The sequence below is a fragment of the Podarcis vaucheri genome (assembly GCF_965113315.1).
Source record: "Podarcis vaucheri genome assembly, chromosome: 7".
Lineage (NCBI taxonomy): Eukaryota > Metazoa > Chordata > Lepidosauria > Squamata > Lacertidae > Podarcis > Podarcis vaucheri.
The window spans coordinates 9996645-10023169 of NC_138765.1; the positions used below are offsets into that span (position 1 = coordinate 9996645).

Consider the following 26525-nt stretch of genomic DNA (forward strand, 5'->3'; position numbering starts at 1 on the left):
TTTTAATGGGCGGGCGATTCGAGAATGAGTTATTAACATTTAATGGCCTTTTAGGCTTCCTAAATTATATACGGGGGTGGGGTGGGAATCAGGATTTTAGAGATGCTTAGGTGGGGCACAGCCAAAAAAAGGTTGGGAACCACTGATAATAATAATAATAAAATAATAATAATAATAATAATAATAATAATAATAATAATAATAATAATAATAATAATAATAATATATTTATACCCCGCTCATCCAGCTGGGTTTCCCCAGCCACTCTGGACGGCTTCCAACACAATATTAAAATACAATAGTCTATTAAACATAAAAGCTTCCCTAAACAGGGCTGCCTTCAGATGTCTTCTAAATGTCTGGTAGTTGTTTTTCTCTTTGACATCTGACGGGAGGACGTTCCACAGGGAGGGCACCACTACCAAGAAGGCCCTCTGCCTGGTTCCCTGTAACCTCATTTCTCGCAATGAGGGAACCGCCAGAAGGCCCTTGGCGCTGGACCTCAGTATCCAGGCTGAATGATGGGGTTGGAGACTCTCCTTCAGGTCTACTGGGCCTTTAAGGCCGTTTAGTGCTTTAAAGGTCAGCACCAACACTTTGAATTGTGCTCAGAAATGAATCATGCCAGGGAGCAAAACGTTAGGTAGTCTTCGTATCCTTTCTGGCTATGCTGTTTTACGATTTTATTCGGCTGATTGTTGTGCAACATTCCCGCAGCCCTTCCCAGAAGGAAGTTCTGATACGTATATTTATTGGATGAAGGCAGCTGATAAAACAGCAGGATTACAAAGGAACAGGCAACTGACTCCAAGGAGATGGGAGTTCTTCCTATGGCAATTTTCCTCCAGGCATATGAGTGGGCGTTTCTCGTGAAATCTTACATATGAAAAGCTGCAACTACATAAACAATCCTTACCAGTTTGGAAGGACAATATTTTGGGTGGCAACGCATACATGCTGTCAGTGAGCCTAATACAGTGGTACCTCCAGTTAAGTACTTAATTTGTTCCGGAGGTCTGTTCTTAACCTGAAACTGTTCTTAACCTGAAGCAGCACTTTAGCTAATGGGGCCTCCTGCTGCTGCCGTGCCGCCGGAGCACGATTTCTGTTCTCATCCTGAAGCAAAGTTCTTAACCCGAGGTAATATTTCTGGGTTAGCGGAGTCTGTAACCTGAAGCGTATGTAACCTGAAGTGTATGTAACCCAAGGTACCACTCTCTGCACCATGTAAACTGTAAACAACACATTCTGGATCGACGGTATGTACAGAAAGATTTCAATAAGATATGCAGCAAAATCACTTCTCATGCAGGAGTTTGGTTACAAGGGCTCTGTGTATACACGAAAAGGCGCCCTCTCAAACTCTTGAAACCACACGCAGAGGTGGATCTACTGTAAAACTAAAGAAGCTTCAGGGCCTTCAGTCCTGGAGGGGCCCCAGTAGCAAATTTAGTCCACATTAGTTAAAACGTTGGGGTCTAGTATGACTCAAATTGATTAATTTTTTGTTGTATATATTTCAACAATCCCAAAGTTTGAGAGTTAGTAGCACAGATGTTGTAAAGGTGGAGTGTTGCAGTGAGTTGGCCATGTAATTCTTTCCCCTTTTTAACATTTATATCCCTCCCCTCAATGTATGGATTTCCCGTGTGGCTTACAGTGGAAGAAACATGGAGAAGTACACCATTATTATTATTATTATTATTATTATTATTATTATTATTATTATTATTTATTAAATGTGTATACCATTGTATATATCAAGATCACAGGGCAGTACACAACATAAAAATACAAAATGAAACACAAAATACCGTATGTAACCAAACAAAAACAAACCAATAACACCCACACCCACAAACAAACATGTTACTCAGCCAAAGACTTGGTAATAGAGAAATATTTTTGCTGGCGCTTAAAGATATGTAAGGAAGGCGCCAAGCGAGCCTCCCTGGGGAGAGCATTGTACAAATGGGGAGCCACCGCAGTAAAGGCCCCGTTCTGGCGTTGCTACCCTCTGGAGGCCTTGCAGAGGAAGAAGGGCTTGAGATGATTGAGGTGGTCCTTGAGATATTTCGGTTGAGTGATAGAAAACATCACCATAAATCCAGTTTTAATTTTAGAAAAAACCCCTCTCCTGGGAGGAAAGCTTTGTCTGCCGCCTGGCCTGTCCTGCGCTCTCCAAGCCAGCCTGCTGAGGCTATCTTTCGGCTTTTTTGAGGGAGGGGGTCTCCTCGCGAGCCAGAGTCAGCCTCTGTCAGGCTCCATTCACAGGGCTTCCACCTCCATCACACGGGTGGTGGGCTGCCTCTTCCTCCTGGGAGAAATATGTGACCCACGTGTGTGAAGGCAAAGGTGGAGGCAGCCCTGCAACAGAGCATGTCAGAGCCCGTTGATGCTCAGAATAGCATCCACAGACCTATTCCGATACACATAAATTTTTATTTATACCCCACCCTTCATGTTTCAGAAAACCGGGCTCAGGGCGGCTAACAACAAATTTAAAACACTTAATTGATGCAAAAAAAAAAACACAAAAAAAAACAGCACAAAATACAGTATAAAACGTGAATAACAAAAAATTCAGAATTCAAAAATGAATTTAAGGGGGAAATCCATCCAATAAACATTAGATGGCCACCAGGCCTAGCTGGCTAAATTTGTCCTATTTGGGCCAGCGAGGAGACCAGGGGAGAATTAGCTGTGGGATCCCAGAGCGGGTAATCTTCATAAAAAGGGGAGGGGGAGAGAAGGAAGGGAAATAAATGATCAGGCTGAATTCAAATTAAAGGCCAGGCGGAATAACTCTGTCTTACAGGCCCTGCGGAAGAAGGTTAAATCCTGCAGGGCCCTGGTCTCATGGGACAGAGCATTCCACCAGGTTGGAGCCATCACTGAGAAGGCCCTGCTCCTGGTGGAGGATAGTCTGACTTCCTTAGGGCCCAAGACCTCTAAACTATGATTATTCATGGACCTTAAGGTCCTCTGCAGGGCATACCAGGAGAGGCGGTCCGTTGGTCTTGATTCCATTCTCAGGGTCTGATACACAGTCTTTACACATCAGTATTAATTAAACACCTCAAACCCATTACAGTACCCCCTTCTAATACACACTGAGACTGTCTCAGAGCACATCCCAGTTATAATGTACAAGTTCTAATAAATCATGCTTCCTCAACCTCGGCCTCCAGATGTTTTGAGACTCCAATTCCCATCATCAGTGACCACTGGTCCTGCTAGCTAGGGATCATGGGAGTTGTAGGCCAAAAACAATGGGAGGGCCAAGGTTGAGGAAGCCTGTAATAAATGCTAATATCTACTAAACCCAAACATTTAGTGCCATACATCCTTTACCTTACGCTATGTGACATTTCTATTTAAATGTAGGTTGTTTAATTTCTCAGTTTAATTTGTTTCACGGAATTTATATACCCTTTGATTGTAGTAAAACCTCTAAGCTGTTTATAAGTAATGTTAAAACGATCAATAAGCAACGTTCAAAAGCCATTCAAATTAACAGAAAAAGAACAGAAAAGACATCAGAATCTATGTGCCTGGATGGGCTTACCTCAACAAAAATGTTTTAAGCAAGTGCCAAAAACCTGCCATAAGTAGCACTAGTTTGTAGCCAAAAGAAAGCATGTCAAACTATGGTTTGCCCATATGCAAACTGCTGCTGTTACTACACCTTAATGAAGACGGTGGCGGCGGCGATTTAATTTATATCCCACCTTCCTCTCAAAGGAGCCCAGGCCAACAAACACATAAGGGATAAAACCTCTGAACACAACCAGTTTGGTGTGGTGGTTAGAGGGCTGGACTATGCTTCCATTTTGAGTGCTACTCTTCCGATTTGAGTGCCACACTTCTGTTTTGAGTGTTACGCTGAGGTTTGTCTGTTTTTGCTATTTATTTTGCATTTTTGTTTTGCGGCTTTTTTGTTTTGTTTTTGTGACTGTGTTCAGCTACTGATTGATTGATTGATTGTGTGACTGCAGTACATTGTTTATTGCTTTCATTTTATGGATCAGTGGTCTCATCAGATAGTAACATTCATGTTAAATTGCTGTTTTAGGGATTGTTTTTAAAAGTCTGGAACCAATTAATCCATTTTGCATTCCTTTCTATGGGAAAGTGCGCCTTGGTTTTGGAATGCTTTGGTTTTGGAACGGACTTCTGGAACGGATTAAGTTTGAGAACCAAGGTATTGATAATGTATTGATAATGAATCCTAAGAATCACTGTCTGGTTAATGCAAATAAAATCTTTTGGGTGGTCATACATTTCTCCACAAATCTCCACTGGTACTTTTTTCAAAGACTGGTGACTATTTCTGCCAGCTCTTGTTGTCGTTCCTCACTTTTCCGTATGTTCCTCCGACCTCGGAGCAACTCAAATGGCCTTTTCAAAGAGTAATCCAAATTGAGCAGAAGGTTTGCAAAAGAACTGACCTTCTCTGCTGTGAAACTCCTCTCCTTGTTGACCAAGAAGCTCATGAAAAGATCAGGATCTCCATCAAGTTCCAGGAGGCTTTGTGTATTATCTTTCGCAGCATACTCAAACAATTCTGACTCGTGGTCGTTGTAAATTTGCAGTAACGTTTTCTCGGCTTGCGTCCTTTGTTGGTGTCTTCTGCCATTGCCCTGCCTCACATTTGGGTTTGCTGCCTGGCTTTCCTCAAGTTTTCTTTGCTGTCGATTATCTTCCTCACACTGCAAAATCCAGCTCATGCGGCAAGGCCAACAGTTGGCAAGAACAACCCAGTCTATCGCCACTTCTATGTTCGGCTTCAGTCTCCGATGTCACCTTGGTCATGGAACAGATGGTCAGGACTGTGCTCAGCACCCTTTTCAGTTGGGCAGAATTCCCTGGGATGTACCTGTGATTCTTCAACTGATCACGGATAAATATAATTTCCTTATTGTTGACTTCTTCATCCTTAGGGGTCATCTGCGGCAGGGAGAAGGGCAAGGACACAATTCGGTTTAAGTATAAGTAGCCATTCGTGTTTTTATTTTTTTGGATACATTCCACAAGGATGCTTGTATCGGCAGCCAAGATGGAGATAAATGGGGCATCCTTGTCGGAAAGAAGTATATTGATGGCGTCCAGAGCACCTACCACTTTGTCCTGAGTGCACTTGTCCAAATTGGTGATCTTCAGAACCACCCGAATCTCTCGCTTCTCTATCCATCCCAGGAACTGGAGGAACTTTGTGATTGTTTTCACCTCTTCCTTCACAATGTGCATGAAGCCCAGCTGGGCACTGAGAGCCTTTTTGTCCATTTCTGTCAGAAGTTCCTTTTTCAATGTGAAGTAGAAGTTTTTACAAGCAAGTATTAAAGGAGAAATCAACGTAAGACTCCCTGCTATAGCCACGAATCCGAAGATCTCCTGGAACGCATCTTTCATTAGGTTGCTGCATGCCGCTAAAAGAATAAGCAAACCTGATACAATGGGAATGACCAGCCCCCTCCTTCCTTTAAAAAACCATTTCCTTTTCTCACCTTTCTCCATAGCTTTGCAACCAAAGGCCCTAAAAAGGCTAAAATGAAACTTATTCTTTCCTTCAATTTCATCAAGCAGCGTAGTAACAAGGCCAGCCCAGATACGGTCACATCCTACAAACTCCCAGGCATCAAAATCGATGAAGATGTACCGGATATAATCGTCTTCTTTCGTGCTGTGACTTTTGATCTCTTTGGAACCGGAAACCAGGTAACAAAAAATCATGCGCAAAGCCAGCCAAAGTTGAGAACACATTCCTCCATTTCTCCATCCGCACTTCCTGTTACTTTCCCCCTCTGTAACATAAAGGAAGAAGCACAACATTTGTACCAGCGCAACATTTGCTGCAGGTCAGAGGACCGGGAGGGCCTTTTTGTGGTCATCCCTTAGGAACATATCAAGCTGCCTTATATTGAATCAGATCATTGGCCTATGTAGCTCAGTATTGTCTACACTGACTGGCAGCAGCTCTCCAGCATTTCAGGCAGGGGACATTCCTAGCCCTACCTGGAGATACCAGGGATTAAGCCAATATTAACAATATTCAATTTTAGGAACCGAATGGACTTTATCTCCTGACCATCCATTGGACTTTATTTTCTCTTGATATGTTCTGTTTGCATGATGTGTTGGTCTATGGAATTACACTTTGTGAGATATTATAGGTTGAATTGTGTTTGAAATAGGAGTTACATAGTCAAAAACAGCCTGTTACGTTGTGTGTGTTGTTACCAGCATTGTATTTAGGTCACCTAAGGTTTAGTAGTGTCTTGCATGTGCTTAATAATAATACAGTGATACCTCAGGTTACATACGCTTCAGGTTACATACGCTTCAGGTTACACACTCCGCTAACCCAGAAATAGTGCTTCAGGTTAAGAACTTTGCTTCAGGATATGAACAGAAATCATGCTCCGGCGGCGCGGCAGCAGCAGGAGGCCCCATTGGCTAAAGTGGTCTTCAGGTTAAGAACAGTTTCAGGTTAAGTACAGACCTCCGGAACGAATTAAGTACTTAACCTGAGGTACCACTGTAGTGTGCTGGTCAGGGGCAGCAAAATGGGAGGGTGCCCCTGCTGAAGCCTCACTTACTAGGATCACCTGATTGCAGTTTCTGGGTTCCAGTGGGATCTTGTGAGAGGTCTCGCGGGAACCCAGAGACCACTGCTATTTCTTGCTTCTCCGACAGGAGCACCACGCCTTGGAATTCTTCCACCCAAGGTGGCTGCCTCCTTCTGCTGGCTAACAAGCTGGTTTGGGACGGGAGCACATTATATTTAATCTACACTGTTTTATTTTGTCTATATTTAGATTGCGTACGTGTGTGGCCCATAAGCGTAATGCTGGTGGTCAACAAAAGAGGTTTAAAGACTGTCTCAAGGCAAATCTACAAAAATGTAGTATAAACACTGACAACTGGGAAACACTGGCCTGCGAGCGCTTCAGTTGGAGAACAGCCTTTAGCAAAGGTGTCATGGGCTTTGAAGACACTTGAACTCAGGACGCAAGGGAGAAACGTGCTAAGAGGAAGGAACAGCTTGGCAAATCCACACCGTGATCAACTCCCGCCCGGAAACCTATGTCCCCATTGTGGAAGGACGTGTGGATCCAGAATTGGCTTCCACAGTCACTTACTGACTCCTTGTTAAAACCATGTTTATGGAAGTCAATCTTCCTCGGCTACGAGGGATTGAAGAAGAAGAAGAAGAAGAAGAAGAAGAAGAAGAAGACGACAGGTGACTATGCCACTTTTAGAAATTATTTTTGCTTCTGCGTACTAAATATTGCATTTACTTGGCACCAAACATTTGGCTTCCTGGGTGCCAAATCGTCAAAAAGAGGAAAGGGCCTGTATTTTGCCAATTCACAGGAGATTCTTAATGTCTGGGTCATTGGGTCAAAGGAGTCTTGTATTGCAGAGGTTTGGACTAGATGACTCCTGTGGTATTTCCAACTCTACAGTTCTATGAGTCTATGATTTTATGGCTCCACGCTCCTTACATCCTGCCTCCTCCCTCTCTGGGCTTTTTTCTTGTGGCTTTGATGGTTGTCATGGGAACTGGTGGTACTTACTTTCCATTTCAATTTCAATTTTATCTAAGAGTCGTCTTTTGTTTCGCCTCCACGGCGTGTAGAATCCCACCGTCACTGGTACCGTAACATATCTTAGAGTGTTTGCCAGGGCTTTACAGTAAATGTCTTCATTGATTCCATCTGTAGAATTGTTTTTTCCTAGAAGAAATAAAGCAAAGAAGTTACTAATTTTTAACCTATGTCCCCACCCTTTGTGGAAGGATGTGTGGATCCAGAATTGGCCTCCACAGGCATTTACAGACTCACTTTTAAAACTGTGTTTATGAAAGACATTCTTACGCAGCTACAAGTGATTGCCAAAGAATAAGAGTGATTTGGTATGTTTTTCATTCAGAAAACATCTCATTGTCGAGCAGATTCCCTCCGGAGCTCGGAGGGAATCCGCCATTAGCCGATTGCGCTAACCCGGGACAAGGATAACTGTCAAAGGCAAGAGGCTAAATCAGGGGTCAGCAAACTTTTTCAGCAGGGGGCCGGTCCACTGGGCCTCAGACCTTGTGGGGGGGCGGACTATATTTTTTGGGGGGAATGAATGAATTCCTATGCCCCACAAATAACCCAGAAGTGCATTTGAAATAAAAGCACACATTCTACTCATGTAAAAACACACTAATTCCTGGACCGCCTGCGGGCTGGATTTAGAAAGTGATTGGGCTGGATCCGGCCCACGGGCCTTAGTTTGCCTACCCATGGGCTAAGTAGTCCTCTAACACTAGGGACACCTCACCTCAGGTAGATGAATAGAATCACTTTGAAGAGCTGCAAGGGCAAGTTGGATTTCTGTATTTGTCCATTAAGGCGCTGGGCCAACACTGACAACACCAACATCAAGGCATGCCTGGATGACAGGGGCAGGGGCTTGGCCTTTTAGCAACCTCAAATAGCCCCCCGCTCAACTCTGCCCCCTCTGCACCCATGAGACATGCAATGCCATGGATTATGGGTAAACTCATGCCAGGAACTATTCCTGAAATCTGGGCAATAGATGTTGGTCATAACATAGGCATGGAAGCATGGGAACGATTGTGGAATATGGATATGAAATTTACAGCATGTTACGGTTTAAGAGAAAATTCTATGAAAATGATATATTGTTGGTATCTAACACCGAATAAACTGGCAAAAATGTATCAATCTAAATCAAACAAGTGTTGGAAATGTAAAGAGAAAGAAGGTGGTGGTCTTGCAGTAAGGTTAAAGCTTAATGGGAAATGATATATAATGAATTGAAAAGGATGTTCAAAAGAAGTTTTGTAAAAAAGAAGAAGAAGCTTTTCTTTTGGGAATTATAGGGACAGAACTACCTAAATTGTATAGAAATTTATTTATGCGTGCTACTACAGCAGCAAGAATGCTACTGAAAGAAGCAGCAGCCCCAGCAAAGGAAGAATGGATACAAAAAATTATGGAATATGCAGAAATGGCGAAACTTACTGGAAGAGTAAGAAATCAAAATAACAAACGTTTTATAAAAGAATGGAAACAGTTGATTGAATATTTACAAATAAATTGCAAACAGATAAAAACATTGGCAGGATTATTGTAATAACCTGCAGTTTCATGAGAGTATATATTTAAAGTAGATAATTAAATGAGCAAATTGAATGAATCTGGATATGCAGAAGATATTAAAAAATAAATTTAAGGAACCGCAGAAAGAGGGGGGAAGGAAGTCAAACTTTGAAATGTCCAATTGAGTGTAAAACTAATAATAATAATAATAATAATAATAATAATAATAATAATAATAATAATAAATGTATTTATGTATATCTACCCCGCCCATCTGGCTGCGTTTCCCCAGCCACTCTGGGCAACTTCCAGCAAAATATTACAATACAATAATTCATCAAATATTAAAAGCTTCCCTAAACAGGGCTCTCAAAAGTCAGATAGTTGAATAATAATCATTTATTATTAATTAAATGTATAAACATGAAAAAGTATAAATAAAAACTTTTTTTTAAAAAGGAACTATTCCTGAAATGGCCACAAAGGCCCACTTCTTCCAGAGCCCCATGACCTCAGCACCTGAGCAGAAAAAGCACAGAAAATTGATTTAGTAATAATGGCACACCTGGATGGTCTTCCAGCAGTGATTGACGCTCATTGTCGCTCATTTTTGCGCCCAAAAGCCTCACCTTCAGCAGCTGCTCAACTCTGTCAAGTAAATAAATTGAATAAATAGACCTCCCTCGTGGGTTGGCCTCCAGTTTGTCCGGAAGGTTGCTTTGAAGAAAGGGTAGACAGTGGTGGTCTTCACACATACCCCCTTCCTCAAACTGGGCTGCCTACGGGTACCAGCACTCCCCACTCCCCTCACAGGCTCCTTTCTGAGTTGGCAGTGGCAGAATGTGATGAGCAAATGGTTGCAAATCCCTAGACAGGAGGGAACAATGGGAAGAAGAGAAAATGGAGACGATTCATAGCCTCCCTGCCCCACGTGGGGCTGCCTTCAAGGGTGCTTTCGGGACGTGGACATACTATCACAGGGCCATTCAGCTTCCACAAAGGAGTCGTTGGCAACGGGTTTTTAAAAAAATATAAAACAAGGAGGATCTGCAGGTTGGCATTCAGAAAAGGCAGAAAATCAGCAGGGTTATTCATGGAGAGGAGATAGAATCGTAGACTTGGAAGGAAGGGAATGCCCCTTGTCCAAACCCTCTGCAAAGCAGGAATCTCACCTAAAGCATCCATGACAGACATCCAAGCTTTGCCTAAAAGCCTGCAATGAAGGAACTTGCTGAACTTCTTATAGCCAGACAGTTTTATAGTCAGACAGCTGTTAAGGCACAGGAAGGAAAGTAGTCTTGGCATATCCCACTGGGCACTGAGAGAATCCAGCTCTCCAAGCACTTTCTCTTCCCCTCTCTGTTGTGCTCTGTCTCTTGCACATTTTCACAAATATATGCTGAGTAAAACCCAAACATCGCTTGAGAACTGGAACAACCAACTGGTGCAAAGTAAATACAGTGGTACCTCGGGTTAAGAACTTAATTCATTCTGGAGGTCTGTTCTTAACCTGGAACTGATCTTAACCTGAGGTTCCAATTTGGCTAATGGGGCCTCCCGCTGCCGCCACCACGCAATTTCTGTTCTCATCCTGAAGCAAAGTTCTTAACCCGAGGTACTGTTTCTGGGTTAGCGGAGTCTGTAACCTGAAGCGTCTGTAACCTGAACAATCTCCCACCCAACCTACATAATCTTCCATCACACAAAGTGAAAAACATGTTGCTTTGAAGTGTGGTTTGAGGTGGGAGGTGTTCCTAAACAATTTGGGTTGCAACCCTAAGAAGAAAATCCTAGTGAACTCTGCAGGACTTCTTAATAAACATGCTTAGGTTTGTGCTCTAGTCCGTGAGCTGGAGCATCTATCTAGGTACATAAATCATCTCCAGATAAGAACGTTGACCTCCCTTCTTCTTTTATTCCCTTAAAAAATCACTACTTACCTGGTAAAAAGTCAGCATGAGCATGGACTGAACCTGTCTGGAGCCTTCCAGTGAAAGATATATCTAAGCAGAGCAGCTATAACACCAGATACCAAATTTTGGCTCAGGTGGTTGCAGAATATATACCATATGGGGCGTGGCTAATCGTGATACAATCTGAGCAATGGCTTTGCATCATAATGTTAGGAAGTTCGGATTACTGTCACCAAGGAGAGAACAGGTCTTGGAGTAAGCAATTTCCCTATAAAAGCATCTCAGATTAAGAGACCCATTTTGAAGATAATGCAGAAACGGTACTTAACCCCAGTTAAACTTTCACATATGCATAAACATACTAGGTGCTGGGGTGGGGGTGGGGGGACAAAGGCAGCTATAGGCACAAAAATTACTCATCAGCATATCACAAAGTCTCCGGAGCTTGTGTTACCTAATCTGCATTCAAATGAGAATCAGGACTTGATGGATAAATCACAAATGGCATTTCTCTCAGTGGCAACACGTGTGGTTATAATCACGTTCTAGAAGGACTTAGAAGGTGTGAACTTGAATACCTGGCAAGAGGAACAAAGCACAAAGATACCTTTGCAAGAGAATGGCAGACCTTTATTTCATTTACAAATTCTCCAGAAAACCAAAGACCAGTTCCAAAAGATTATGAAGAGCTCGTCGCCCACTCAATAAGAACACAATAAGAACACATTTTACAAATGCTTACTGTTACAAGTTGTGGTGTATGGGAATGCAAGTTTCCATAATGTATTTTTGGAACTACATTATAAACTTCTGGCTTGGCAATTAAAGAAAAGACAGAAATTAAATACAGTTACAAGTTTAGAAGTGGATGGGAAGAATATATCTAAACCCAATGAGATTAGAAACTGCTTTTTGAGCTATTTTAAAAAAACTTTATTCCCAAGGACTACAAAATGAAGAGGACATAGATAAATTCCTTAATAAATATGGATTACAAAAAATCTCTCATCAAAGCAAGGTGGATTTAAACCAGAGAATAACAGAACAAGAGATAGAGGGTGCCATTCAGGACATGCAATTGGGCAAATCTCCAGGGCCAGACGGACTGACTTCCAGATATTATAAATCTTTGAAGGAGTGGTTGGTTCAACCGTTAAAGGAAGTCTGTAACGAGATCTTAGAGGGGAAAAAGGCACCAGAATCGTGGAAAGAAGCGTATATTTCACTCATACCAAAGACAGAGACTGAAAAGACTCAACTTAAGAACTACCGCCCAATATCATTACTTAATGTGGATTACAAAATCTTTGCAGACATTTTGGCAAAAAGATTTAAAAGAGTGTTGATGGAGAAGATTCATAAGGACCAAGCAGGCTTTCTCCCCAAAAGGCATTTATCAGACAATGTAAGGAATATAATAGACATTTTGGAATTGTTAGAGGTGAATATTAACACCAAAGCAGTGTTGATTTTTGTGGACGCGGAGAAAGCCTTTGACAATATCTCTTGGAGTTTTATGAAAAAGAACCTTCATGGGATGGGGGTAGGCCAAGGATTTGAGAATGGTATGGGTGCGATATATTCTGAACAAAAAGCTAAGCTGATTGTAAATAATGTGGTAACTGAGGAACTTAAGATAGAAAAAGGAACACGACAGGGGTGCCCAATTTCCCCATTGCTTTTTATTTCTGTTCTGGAGGTGTTGCTGAATATGATTAGAAATGACCAGCAGGTTAAAGGCGTACAGGTCGGAGCTAAACATTACAAGTTAAGGGCTTTTGCAGATGACTTAGTGTTGACCTTACAGGAGCCAAACACTAGCACGAAAAGGGTGTTGGAGATAATTCAACAATTTGGCCAGGTAGCTGGATTTAAACTGAACAAACAAAAAACTAAAGTTTTAGAAAAAAATTTAACAGTCACGGAGAAGGAGAAATTTCAAGAAGAGACAGGTTTGACGCTGGTTAAGAAGGTGAAGTACCTAGGGGTTTATTTGACATCTAAAAATTTGAACTTGTATAAAGACAATTATGAAAAATGCTGGTTAGAAATTAAAAAAGATTTAGGAATATGGTCAAATTTGAAACTGTCAATGTTAGGCCGAATTGCAGTTATTAAGATGAATGTATTGCCTAGAATGCTATTTTTGTTTCAAACTTTGCAGATTCTTGACAAGATGGACTGTTTCAAGAGGTGGCAGAAAGATATTGCGAAATTTGTCTGGCAGGGCAAAAAGCCCAGAATAAAATGTAAAGTACTTACAGATGCAAAAGAAAGAGGGGGATTTGCCCTGCCGGACTTAAAACTGTACTATGAAGCAGCAGCATTTTGCTGGCTGAAAGAGTGGATGCTCCTCGAGAACACAGACATTCTGGATTTGGAAGGTTTTAACAATGAATTTGGTTGGCATGCATATTTATGGTATGACAAAATCAAGGTGCAAAGGGCCTTTAAAAATCATATTGTTAGAAAAGCTTTATATAATGTTTGGATAAGATATAAAGATTTGTTGGAAAACAGAACCCCTAGATGGTTGTCACCTTTGGAGGCTAAGGCACTGAAAAAGCTCAATACGGAGGCCGGATGGCCAAAGTATTGGGAAATTTTGGAACAAGATGGAGATAAATTGAAGTTACAGAGTCATGAGAAATTGAAACCCAAAGTATGAGATTGGCTCCATTATTATCAAATAATGGAGGTGTACAAACAAGACAGGAAAATTGGCTTCCAGGTGGAGAAATCAAAATTAGAAACTGAACTGTTAGAACCCAATACTAAGAACCTGTCAAGAATGTATAATTTGCTGCTGAAATGGAATACACAAGATGAAACAGTTAAATCAGCTATGATTAAGTGGGCACAGGACATTGGTCATAACATTATGTTTGCTGACTGGGAATGGTTGTGGAACACCGGTATAAAATTTACGGCATGTAATGCCTTAAAGGAAAATATTATGAAAATGATCTACAGGTGGTACATGACTCCAGTCAAGCTAGCAAAAATTTACCATTTGCCTGACAATAAGTGCTGGAAGTGTAAAGAAACTGAAGGTACTTTCTATCACCTTTGGTGGATGTGCCCGAAGATTAAGGCTTTCTGGGAAATGATATATAATGAAATGAAAAAGGTACTTAAATGTACTTTCCCTAAGAAACCAGAGGCCTTCCTCTTGGGCATTGTCGGCCAATTGGTGTCAAAGAAAGATAGGAATTTCTTTATGTATGCTACGACAGCAGCAAGAATACTCATCGCAAAGTATTGGAAGACACAAGATCTACCCACTCTGGAAGAATGGCAGATGAAAGTGATGGACTACATGACACTGGCGGAGATGACCGGCAGAATCCGCGATCAGGGGAAAGAGACGGCAGAAGAAGAATGGAAGAAATTTAAAATTTATCTTAAGGACTACTACAAACTTGATGACGGTTAAGATGTCAAGGTTTTTAGAATGAAAGGGTTACAGCGAGATAATACCAGATTGAAGGAAATGCTAGTAAGACATACCTTTGACAGAATTATTACAAGTTGCTGAAAAACTATGGGCATTGGGATACAGAAAGGGGAGGTATGGGGAAGTCTAAGGAACGAAGTTCATGAAAATTTGTTTATGAAACTATACATGTTTGTATGTCTTTTTATATGTTAGTATTGTTTTAAATTTTTTTGTAAAATTAATAAAAATATCTTTAAAAAAAAGAGAATGGCAGAGCTTTATTTTATTTACAAATTCTCCAGAAAACCAAAGACCAGCTTGCTGCTCACCCCATGTTTTACAGACACATATGGTTATAAGTGGGACGTGGGTGGCGCTGTGGGTTAAACCACAGAGCCTAGGACTTGCCAATCAGAAGGTTGGTGGTTCGAATCCCCACGACGGGATGAGCTCCTGTTGCTCGGTCCCTGCTCCTGCCCACCTAGCAGTTCAAAAGCACGTCAAAGTGCAAGTAGATAAATAGGTACCCCTCCGGCGGGAAGGTAAACGGCGTTTCCGTGCGCTGCTCTGGTTCGCCAGAAGCGGCTTAGTCATGCTGGCCACATGACCCGGAAGGTGTACGCCAGCTCCCTCGGCCAATAAAGCGAGATGAGCACCACAACCTCAAAGTTTGCCACGACTGGACCTAATGGTCAGGGGTCCCTTTACCTTTACGTTATGGTTATAAGTTGTGGTGTATGTATGGGAATGCATGGTTTCATAATGCATTTTTGGAATGCATTAATATTTTTTAAAAATACCTGAAAATGAAAAGATTGCTGCTAACTGGCACAATGCACAGAGAAGCAATTGCCCCAGTGTTTAAGAACTGCGCAGTACCTCTGGTGGGGGACACATTGTGCTCCTGGGGTAGTTTGTCCACTCTTGGTCTCCAACCTGCCCTCAGTTTTGCCCTCGATTCTCATGTTTGACTCCTAAAAGCTGTCAGCATTTGACAGTGGCCACACCCTGGGAACCCTCTTGTGTGGGAAGCCATTGGTGACGTAGGAACATCTCCTGCTGGTGAAGACAGGCTCTGGCAGATTGAGTGGATGTGAGCAACAGTGGGTCCAAACGTCAAGGAGAAGAAATGGAGTAAACTTTTCACAAATCCGGCCTGGAGTCCCTGAGACAGTAGGATGGCGCCTTGTAAGCCTCCTTACAGCAACTCCTGCAGCCAAGCTGCTGCCAAACATCAGACCTTCAGAAAGAATTAGAGAATACAGTATTGAAATGCTGGTACAGTATAAGAAATAGAAGGTATTGTGCAGCAAAGGGGGAGAAATTCAAACACCATAGAAAATGGGATGGGAAGTCAGGAAAAGACAAATTTATGTATTGAACTATACTAAACTTTTGAAAATTTAATAAAATGGAACAGCTTGGTGTGTAAAACAATTTTACACAAATTTCGGCTCTTGTCCTGCGAATGGATTCCTGGTCTGAGCACATCCTCAAACGCACCTTCTTCTCTCATTCTTTTCTAAGGCCTCACCTCACACCCCTCTCCATCCTCTATGCAGGAAGCATCACCGCTCAAGGGCACACCCAGGCAAAATCTCTGCAGGGCCGGGCAGTGAAGGAGTTCCCTGGTGGAATGGGAAGGGAGGTGGCCTTAGGACCATCCCAAGTGTTATGGACTGAAGGTCTCACCCTGGGCCAGCAGGGGGATACTGTAGATCAGGGGTGTCAAACTCAAATTCATCGGGGGCCGCATCAGCAGTTTGGTCACCCTCAAAGGGCCGGTTATATCTGTAGGACTATGTGTCCACTCTTCATTATCATAAATTATTGTCACTGCATTCAATTATTACTGGTTTTTGTAATAACTAGCTCTGAAAGCAGAAACATAGTCAGAATAATGGCAAGTAGATATTCAAATGTGCTCAATATAAAAACAAGTTTCCTGAATGCATGTAAAGTGGAGGTTTCCTGCGTAAAACGGCCGGCGCCGCTAGAGGGCAGACGTTCTCTGGCTTGTAGGCTGCCACACATGCGCTGAAGAGGCGGCTTTCTTGTGTAAAAAAAGAAAGAAAGCGAGAATAAAAGATGAAGGCTGGCGGCCGCCGGCGGCTACACGGGCCACATGACGAGGTCTGGCGGGCCGGATTCGGCCCGCGGGCCTTGTGTTTGACACCCGTGCTGTAGATAGTTTTCACTCAGGTCCACATATGCCAATAAGTGATTGAAAGTGACGTTCAGTGATTGGATAATTACAGAAAGTTGTTACAGTTGCATTGTAGTAGAGCTCTATATAAGCAGGCTGGCTGAACCCTTCAGTTCAGTTCTGTTCTGGCCTGTGAATAAACAAGAGCTGTTTGAAGAATCGCTGCGTCGTCTGATATGTTCACCCACAACTTAACACCAAGGACCAGCTAGATATCTCTGGAGGGCTGCATTCAGCCTCTGGGTGTGAGATCCCTCTGCTCTGTGCCATGGTAAAGGCCACACACCTCTGTCTTCCAATGCCTGTGCCACTCTAGCACACCTAGAATAGACCTCGGGAGCTAAGTCTACTGGAAATGTTCACTTACTGCCAGGAATTCATCAGAAGCCATATTCTCCACTAAATTAGAAAAGGGTAAATACACCAAAGCTCTGTATGCGCTGAGGATCAGAGAACCTCAGTTCAAACAGTTGCACATTCCATGGCTGTGCAACCACCTTTGCTAGCCTAGAACGCACGACCACCATGCCCAGGTTCTAGGAGATTCAGTGTGGCAGAGTGGTTAGAGTGCTAGACTCGGACCCGGGAGACCAGGGTTCAAATCCCCACGAGGCTCACTGGGTCTGACTCACTCTCAGCCTCACCTGCCTCAGAGGGTTCTTGTGAGGATAAAGAGGGGAGAAGGACCTTGAGCTTCTTGGAGAAAAGGTGGGATAGGAATGTCATAAACAGATCAATGAACTACCAGTTGTAGAAAGTTCACCCTAACAGCCACACCATATTTCTTCTACAGGATTTTGAAATTGGTGTTCACCTCTGCTTGCTTGTACAGCTAAATTTAGCTGTGAGTGTGATGAAGGCCACTCACCAGCCCCACTAAAGAGACTCCTCATGACGCCAGAGGAACATTGCCCAGCTATGGGGCGTGAAGGCCGCTCCCTGCAAGGCCCTTTCCACCTGGCCTAGGGGGCGAGGCTCTCACTCACCAGCCCCACTGAAGGCTGGAGGAACATTGCCCAGCTGTGAGTGTGGGCATCAAGCATCCATACTGGACCTTCTGTTATGATGAACTATCTCACTGCTTTCCTGTGAGTAAACCAGTGAATAGGATGGGATTCATCCAGTTTTAGAGATACAGTGCTTACGTTTATTCTGAATTTTGTTCTGACCTTCTGCCAGTTTTCAACTACCTTTTATTGTTAGTAAAGTTTCCCAGTTTGACCATTGAAGGGTGTTGTTGTTGTTGTTTAGTTATGTCTGACTCTTCGTGACCCCCTGGACCAGAGCACGCCAGGCACTCCTGTCTTCCACTGCCTCCCGCGGTTTGGTCAAACTCATCCTGGTAGCTTTGAGAACACTGTCCAACCATCTCGTCCTCTGTCGTCCCCTTCTCCTTGTGCCCTCCATCTTTCCCAACATCAGGGTCTTTTCCAAGGAGTCTTCTCTTCTCATGAGGTGGCCAAAGTATTGGAGCCTCAGCTTTACAATCTGACCTTCCAGTGAGCACTCAGGGCTGATTTCCCAAAAAATGGAGAGGTTTCATCTTCTTGCAGTCCACGGGACTCTCAAGAGTCTCCTCTAGCACCAGAATTCAAAAGCATCCATTCTTCGGCGATCAGCCTTCTTTATGGTCCAGCTCTCACTTCCATACATCACTACTGGGAAAACCATAGCTTTAACTATACGGACCTTTGTTGGCAAGGTGATGTCTCTACTTTTTAAGATGCTGTCTAGGTTTCTCATTGCTTTTCTCCCAAGATGCAGGCGTCTTTTAATTTCGTAACTGCTGTCACCATCTGCAGTGATCATGGAGCCCCAGAAAGTAAAATCTCTCACTGCCTCCACTTCTTCCCCTTCTATTTGCCAGGAGGTGGGGATTCATCCAGCTCCCGCCTTTCGCATGCTGAATTCTGCATATAAGTTAAATAAGCAGGGAGACAATATACAGCCTTGTCGTACTCCTTTCCCAATTTTGAACTAATCAGTTGTTCATTGAAGGGTGATGTGTGTGATGGCAAACATCAGGTTTTTAGAATCCTCACTGCCTAGAAGATGCTTGAAATTCATGCCGCTGGAAGTGAGGATCAGAGCTATTCTAAGACTATTATGCGCTTCTGAGGTCTGAGAGACAGAAGCGTAGAGTGTGGGCTGCTTTACACGCTGAGTAACTTACAAAGGGATCTGCCAGGAAAACAAGCCAGCTGCTTTAATAAGGCAGTTGCAATGAGAAAGAGTGGGCATTGTCTAACCTCCACATCAGCCTTGTGCAAGCAAATCAAGATGAATGCTCTGTAAGCATGTGGTCTCCCCAGAGGAGCTCACAGTCTGTCAGGATCCTATCCTGGGACATCCCTCAATGGACCTGAGAGACAGCTCAGTATGTAGAGCATGAGGCTCTTAATCTCAGGGTCGTGGGTTTGAACCCCACATTGGGTGATTCCTGCATTGCAGGGGGTTGGACTAGATGACCCTCAGGGTCCCTTCAAACTCTGCTAGCCTGTGATATATCCCAGAGGTAGGCAAACTAAGGCCCGGGGGCCAGATCTGGCCCAATCACCTTCTAAGTCCGGCCTGCAGACGGTCCGGGAATCGGTATGTTTTTACATGAGCAGAATGTGTCCTTTTATTTAAAATGCATCTCTGGGTTATTTGTGGGGCATAGGAATTTGTTCATATTTTTTTTCAAAATATAGTCTGCCGCCCCCCACAAGGTCTGAGGCACTGTGGACCGGCCCCCTGCTGAAAAAGTTTGCTGACCCCGATATACAGTGGTACCTCGGGTTACAGAGGCTTCAGGTTACATACGCTTCAGGTTACAGACTCCGCTAACCCAGAAATAGTACCTCAGGTTAAGAACTTTGGTTCAGGATGAGAACAGAAATTGTGCTTTGGTGGCGCGGCAGCAGCAGGAGGCCCCATTAGCTAAAGTGGTGCTTCAGATTAAGAACAGTTTCAGGTTAAGTACGGACCTCTGGAACGAATTAAATACTTAACCGGAGGTACCACTGTATCCCATCTTGTTCCTCCACCTTTCTTTTGGGCTCGCCCTTCCTTCCTTCCTATACCACACGGTGGCATCAGAGGCCGTCATTCGCCAAGCCTGCATTCTTGCAACTTTGGAGAGGAGCTGGGAATGTGTGTATCTCTTTTTTTTCTTTTTGCGCATTACTTGTTCTCAAGTTCTTGGACATCCCAGGCATCACCCTCCCTTCCGGAATAATTTATGCTAATGTATTCTGCACCCTGTTTCTTGGCAGCTGCTCGTCCCGACAGCCAGCGCCTTCCTCCAAGCGGGAGTCCCCTTCAGAAGCTTCTCAGGACCCCAGAAGTGGGGAAGGAAAACCAACATTTATTTGAAAAAAACCTAACCCTCCCAAACAACCAAAAGGGATTTTCCATCTGAAACTGGCATTCGTATCTCCCTTACTCCTCCCTTGCCTGCACCGCTGTGTGCTGGCTTACAGGCTCTCTCCACCGCATTTAGGAGAAGAAAGTGACGTCTTCTCTTCGAAAGGCAGAAGAAGAAACACAGCGATTCACACATAGGAGTATTTATTTCTGATCCGGAGTCCTTATATCCAGCGGCAAAGTGCATACGGTGCTTTTACACCTAAAGCTCGGGTGATCAGCAAGTTTACAGCTGGAAGAATATCCCCCAGAAGATCTCTTGACTGAGGTCCTTTTGCTTGGGATCTCCTCAAAGTTCTGGACCAGCCCACCAAAGTCTGATATAGTAGAACTACAGACGCCACCCCTAGAATCTCGGTTTCATCTCAGCTCCCTGGAAGATTAGAGACCCATTAGCTCACTGGATTCTCTTTGGGTGCTGGATTCCAACAGCTTTTTGGTCAGGTTTGGGGCCCTTGGCTACTTCTGTCAGTCCTGATCTCATTCTAGAAAGGTCTGCAGGCTGTCTGTCAAGACTTCGACCTCCAACCAAAGTCCCCTCCTCTTCCACCGCACCTCCAGCTTCTTCGATTTACAGTCCACTTCCAAGGGACCGGGCTCCGCGCCATTCTCACCGGCCTGCCAAGATGTTCAGCTGGATGAAGAAGAACGAGAAGAAGAACCCCGAAGTGATCCGTACGGTCACAGAGGGCCTGAAGGACCTCTACAAGAGGAAGTTGCTGCCCGTGGAAGAGTACTACCGCTTCCACGACTTCCATTCCCCGTCCCTGGAAGATGCCGACTTTGACAATAAGCCCATGGTGTTGGTGGTGGGACAGTACTCTACCGGCAAGACCACCTTCATCAAATACCTGCTGGAGCAGGATATCCCCGGGAGCCGCATTGGGCCCGAGCCCACCACAGACTCTTTCATTGCCGTCATGCATGGCGAAACGGAGGGCATCATTCCGGGCAACGCTCTCATCGTGGACCCCAAAAAGCCCTTCCGGAAACTTAACCCTTTTGGCAACACCTTTCTCAACCGGTAAGTGCCCCAGAACTGCCACCTCACCATATTTTCTGGCCTTTGAGTGCATTCTTTGTCAAGGCTAAGCTCAGAGAGGTGTGTTTGTGTTGTATGGCTGTGTGGTGTAGTGGTTAAGAGTGGTAGTCTTGTAATCTGGTGAACTGGGTTCGCTTCCCCGCTCCTCCACATGCAGCTGCTGGGTGACCTTGGGCCAGTCACACTTCTCTGAAGTCTCTCAGCCCCACTCACCTCACAGAGTGTTTATTGTGAGGGAGGAAGGGAAAGGAGAATGTTAGCCGCTTTGAGACTCCTTCGGGTAGTGATAAAGCGGGATATCAAATCCAAACTCCTTCTTCTTCCTCTTCACCCCTTTCAGTCTCAGGACCCAACTTTATTAACTTGAACATGCAACATGACACTGGGTTACATTATTATTATTTACCATATATGACCATTTTCCCTTCGGTGTTGATCTGATGCAACACCTCTCTCTTATTTACATTTATACACCCCACTTTTTCTCCAGCGAGCTCAAGATGGCATATGTGGTTCAAGTGGGGGTGGAAATAAGAAACAGAAAAGCTGAATTTGACTGTCTTAAATTCAGTTCCCCACATCCCCCCAGCAATTTGCTGGTTTTAATTCTAAAAGTATCACCTAGAAGGTTTGTCAGCGTTTTAGTGCAAATTTCTCCTAATGTACGCAATTTCCCCCTTAAAATGATGGATTTTTGTAAAGTTCGTTCGTGTGCATTTTTATGTACCCTTTCATGTGCACTGTTTGGCTGGAGAAGCAAATCACAGATTTCAAGGGATAACTGTGCTTCAGCTAGCTTATCGGTTCAAAAAATGCTTCTCTTGTTGAAATGCAAACAAAAGTTTGATTTCTCCCCAGCCCTAGAAGAGGCTGCCTTCTTTTGCATCAGCTTATACCTGCCTTTCTCCTTCTCTTTAAAAAATGCAGGATGACAAAAAGAAAATGTTGAGTGTACCACATAGTGTGCAACTCAACCTCAGATCAGCACATGGCCCACTTGCAATCCCCCCATGGGCAACCAGTGGCCTAGAGCAGTGTTTCCCAGATTTGGGTCTCCATGCGTTTTTGGACTACAGCGCCCATCATCCCTAGCGAGCAGGACCAGTGGTGAGGGATGATGGGAATTGTAGTCCAGAAACAGCTGGAGAGCCAAGTTTGGGGAAACTGGTCTACATCAAATGTCTACATACATTTCTCTGATGAAAATAGGGATGTCAGGGTTTGCCAGGGTTTAATGCAAACACAGGGAGCCTGCAGCCCTCCAGGCATTGCTGGGCTCCAATTCCAATCATTCCCAGCCAGAATGGCCAGTGGTCCAGGATGATGGGAGTTCTAGTCAAGGCAATCTCTGGAGGGCCATAGGTTCCCCATCACTGGACTAGGTGGAGCCCAAGCTACATTCACTGCTATGTGTCCTCCTTGTTACTGGGTGGGGTGTGTTTGCGTCTGTGGCTCTTCAGATGTCATTGGCCTTCCAGTTCCATCAGCCCAGCATTTCTGTATAGGAAACCTGATGGGTGATTTCAGTTCATGCTGCGTTCGGTATGGGAGTAAAATAGGACAATACTTGGCAGCTTCCTATGCTTCTAAATTGGGGGAGAGAGATGAGATATCCCTCATGCTTTTTTTGATCCAGATCCATTCCTAGATGCCAGGTGTGTATTGAATTTGCCCCCTTTCCATTGAACAGAGGCCCTTAAGCAAATTCCCTTCAAAATAAGATACCAGCTTTAATTATATCCAGGACTTTCAGCTTCAGAACCCCACTCTAACCACTAGGAATTTTGGTGTTTCTCGGTTTCTAGTTTTCCAATATTTAGCTCAGCTCCCCACTTTTCAACAACAGCTTGTGTTTTATTCTAAATAGTGCTCCTAACAATTCAGCATTTGTGCAACTATCTCCAAATTCACACATGTGCAATTTTGCCCGTTATTCACATTTTTTGCAAAGCAGTTTTGCCTAACACAAGGCATGTTATTTTCCCTAAGATATTCTTTTTACCCAAGCATAACCGTGAGTGTACACGTTTGCAACTGGTTTGCAAAACTTGAGTGCCGCGATTTCAAAAGATGGCTGTTTCGGTTTGCATATTGTTTTGGGAAAGCAAAAATTAGGTGGTTGTTGTTGTTTAGTCATTTAGTTGTGTCCGACTCTTCGTGACCCCCTGGACCAGAGCACACAGGCACTCCTGTCTTCCACTGCCTCCCGCAGTTTGGTCAAACTCATGCTGGTAGCTTCGAGAACACTGTCCAACCATCTCATCCTCTGCCGTCCACTTCTCCTTGTGCCCTCCATCTTTCCCAACATCAGGGTCTCTTCCAGGGAGTCTTCTCTTCTCATGAGGTGGCCAAAGTATTAGAGTCTCAGCTTCAGGATCTGTCCTTCCAGTGAACCCTCAGGGCTGATTTCCTTAAGAATTGATAGGTTTGACCTTCTTGCAGTCCATGGGAGTCTCAAGAGTCTCCTCCAGCACCATAACTCAAAAGCATCCATTCTTCGGCGATCAGCCTTCTTTATGGTCCAGCTCTCACTTCCAAACATCACTAGTGGGAAAACCATAGATTGAACTATACGGGCCTTTGTTGGGAAGTTGATGTCTCCTTTTTTAAGATGCCTCTGAATGTGAACTGAACCCAATGTGTTCCCCATTTTATGGGTCCTCCACTAGCCTCTACTTCGCCTTCTTGAGCTCGTCCTGGGACTTGTGATGTTCCTCTCCAGCCCTTTTGCGTAGCATTCCAGATGCTGCCCAGCTGTTTCACAGAATCGGGGTGTAGGGAATACAAAAGGCACCTGTTTCCTCCCAGCCCACTCTTTGCAGGGGCGAAGAGAAGGAGCGAGAGGGAGAGAAAGGGAGGCTGGAGGTCTTTCAGGGGTGAGGAGTGGGGATGCAAGCCGAACTCTCTGGAACAAAGCGCGATTCTCTGTGCCAGGTTGTCCCCGCAACACCCCGTGTCCCAACAGCCTGGAAATAAATCAGCCCTCCAGATGTGCTGGCTTTTGGGACAGATGGGAGCTGTTCCCAGCAGATGAGTGCCAGGGCGAAATGGAGAAACACTGGGCCTTATTAGGGTATGCACGTTGAAGAGAAAGCCCAAAGAATGCCTTGACTTTTAGCTACACACAGCAGCCCATGGGCTTGCACTAGGAGGACGCAACCTTTGGTCCTTTTCGGCTACAAGGCGGGGCTGGACTGGATGATCCTCAGGGTCCCTTCCAATTCTATGACTGGGGCATACTCGTCAACCGTCCTATTTGAGTGAGACACCCCAGAATTACAAAAGCCATCACAGCTTCTAACTGGATCCCAGAATGTCCCATTTTTTTGTTCTTGTGTTCTGGCGCAAGTCACCTGGCTCCCGCAAGGTTCGTTTCGGGACCAAAAACGAACATCCCAAGTTTAATCAGCAGGATCAGGCACCCCCAACCTTCGGCCCTCCAGATGTTTTGGCCTACAACTCCCATGATCCCTAGCTAACAGCACCAGTGGTCCGGGATGATGGGAATTGTAGTCCAAAACATCTGGAGGGCCCAAGGTTTGGGATGCTTGAGCAGGATTTTGGAGGGTATGCTGAGGAATGCTAGAGTTGAGTGCATTGTTACCAACAAAGGCACTGGGTAGTAGAGGCAGAAATCCACTGGTTTTCCACTGCTGCAGCTCCACCTGTTGATTTTCTGCCTGTTATGTAGGTTTAAGAGATTCAGACTGTTTCCTCATTTTTTGTATGTACGTGTGTGGGGGTGGGGTATTCCTAACAAACAGCACAGACTTCTTTAAAACTACTGTTGGCTGTACTTTGGCCCAGGACAGTGGGAAACTGTGGAATTGGATGTCCCTGGGTATTTTCCGGCAGGTTCTACTTTTAGCATCCTTGTTTATACTGGTTGAGCTGTGCACCTTCCTCCATCCAGGGGTCTGTAAACATGAACTCCTCCCCAGGCGCTGAAGGCAGTCAGATTGTCTCAGTTCTTTCTCGGCCCATCCCTGTTCTCTCAGAGGTAGGGATGGGGGAGGAAAAATTCCTTTTCCATATCTCATTTTAATGGAAACTCAGCTAAACCTCACTTCCCAAACCAATAGACAAACCGAAACACAATTACTCTTCAAAGTTTGCACACATTTTGTGTGTGTTTTGGGTCACCTACTGATTCGGGAAGGTGCAAAACGAGAACTAACCCACGTCCTGTCCCCCCCTTCCCCTGCTTGGGAGCAAGTTCCACTGGCATCAGTTATTTCTAGAAACACCTTTCTTTGGGGGGCAAATGGGTGAATCTATTCCACCCTTTCAAACAGGGCTGCAAATTTTTCTTGTTTCAACATTTCATTCAGGTTATTTATTGCATGAATTTACAAGTTGCTTATAAAAACGCTGAAGTGGCGTAGAATGTAGAAAAACACCATGAAAACGCCCAACAAGTTCAGTATAGAAGTTAATTCATATCGAACCGTGATGCAGCTGAGTCACATTGCAGGAAAACCCTCTGTGTTTGGGCTTCAGGTGAGAATGTTAGATTAATCAACCAAAATTTTAGTTGATTGATCTGCGAGGTTTGTAATACTGCGAGGTTTGTTAATCTTTACTTGAAAGATTCTACCAACGGTGTCTCCGAAAAATTTTACACATCACTTGGGAAGACAGGCGAACTAATATCAGTGTAGAAGCAAAGATCACCAGTGTTGAAGCAATGATTCTTCAACATCAGCTTCATTGGACTAGTCATGTTGTACGGATGCCTGATGATTGTCTTCCAAAGCAACTACTCTATTCCGGACTTTAAAAATGGAAAGCATAATGCTGGTGGTCAACAAAAGAGGTTCAAAGACTGTCTCAAGGCAAATCTTTAAAAAATGTAGTATAAACACCGACAACTGGGAATAAAATGGCCTGCGGGCGCTCCAGTTGGAGAACAGCCTTTACCAAATGTGTCATGGGCTTTGAAGACACTCAAACGCAGGACGCAAGGGAGAAACGTGCTCAGAGGAAGGCACACTTGGCAAATCCACACCGTGATCAACTCCCACCAGGAAACCAATGTCTCCACTGTGGAAGGACATGTGGATCCAGAATTGGCCTCCACAGTCACTTAGGGACTCATTGTTAAAACCATGTTTATGGAAGACAATCTTACTCAGCTACGAGTGATCACCAAAGAAGGAGACTGAGTCGGGCCAGGCTGAGTCGTCTACAATCCCTACAGTTTCATAGCATCATAAAATTGTAGAGTTGGGGTCCTGAGGGTCATCCAGTCCAACCCCCTGCTGGTGTTGGGGGCAGGCAGGACACCCACCACTCACGATCCTCTTCCTTGTCTCTAGCAGATTCAGAATAAAATATCTCAACAGTCGTTTCACTTTTTTAAAATAGAAATCTTTATTAATTTAAAATACAATCATACAGTAAA

General features: G+C 44.1%; 2 protein-coding genes across 3 annotated transcripts in view; one reads left to right on the forward strand and one right to left on the reverse strand.

Moving 5' to 3' along the window:
• Window positions 1–2202: 2202 nt before the first annotated feature.
• On the reverse strand, window positions 2203–11353 carry LOC309536867 (NTPase KAP family P-loop domain-containing protein 1-like). Its single transcript, XM_082231240.1, has 4 exons — window positions 11054–11353; window positions 9679–9761; window positions 7581–7739; window positions 2203–5804 (listed from the first exon to the last, which is right to left on the reverse strand). The coding sequence occupies exons 2-4, from the start codon at window positions 9719–9721 to the stop codon at window positions 4708–4710; spliced, it is 1299 nt and encodes a 432-aa protein (XP_082087366.1). The 5' UTR covers window positions 9722–9761; window positions 11054–11353; the 3' UTR covers window positions 2203–4707.
• Window positions 11354–19849: 8496 nt separating this feature from the next.
• Window positions 19850–26525, forward strand: part of EHD2 (EH domain containing 2) — a 48498-nt gene continuing 41822 nt past the window's right edge. Inside the window, exon 1 of one of the 2 annotated variants that reach the window (XM_082231172.1) lies at window positions 19850–21103. In XM_082231172.1, coding sequence (XP_082087298.1) covers window positions 20706–21103 — 398 coding nt within the window. In that variant the 5' untranslated portion in view covers window positions 19850–20705. The remainder of the gene's footprint in view (window positions 21104–26525) is intronic. The other variant, XR_014221722.1, reaches the window with a different exon arrangement.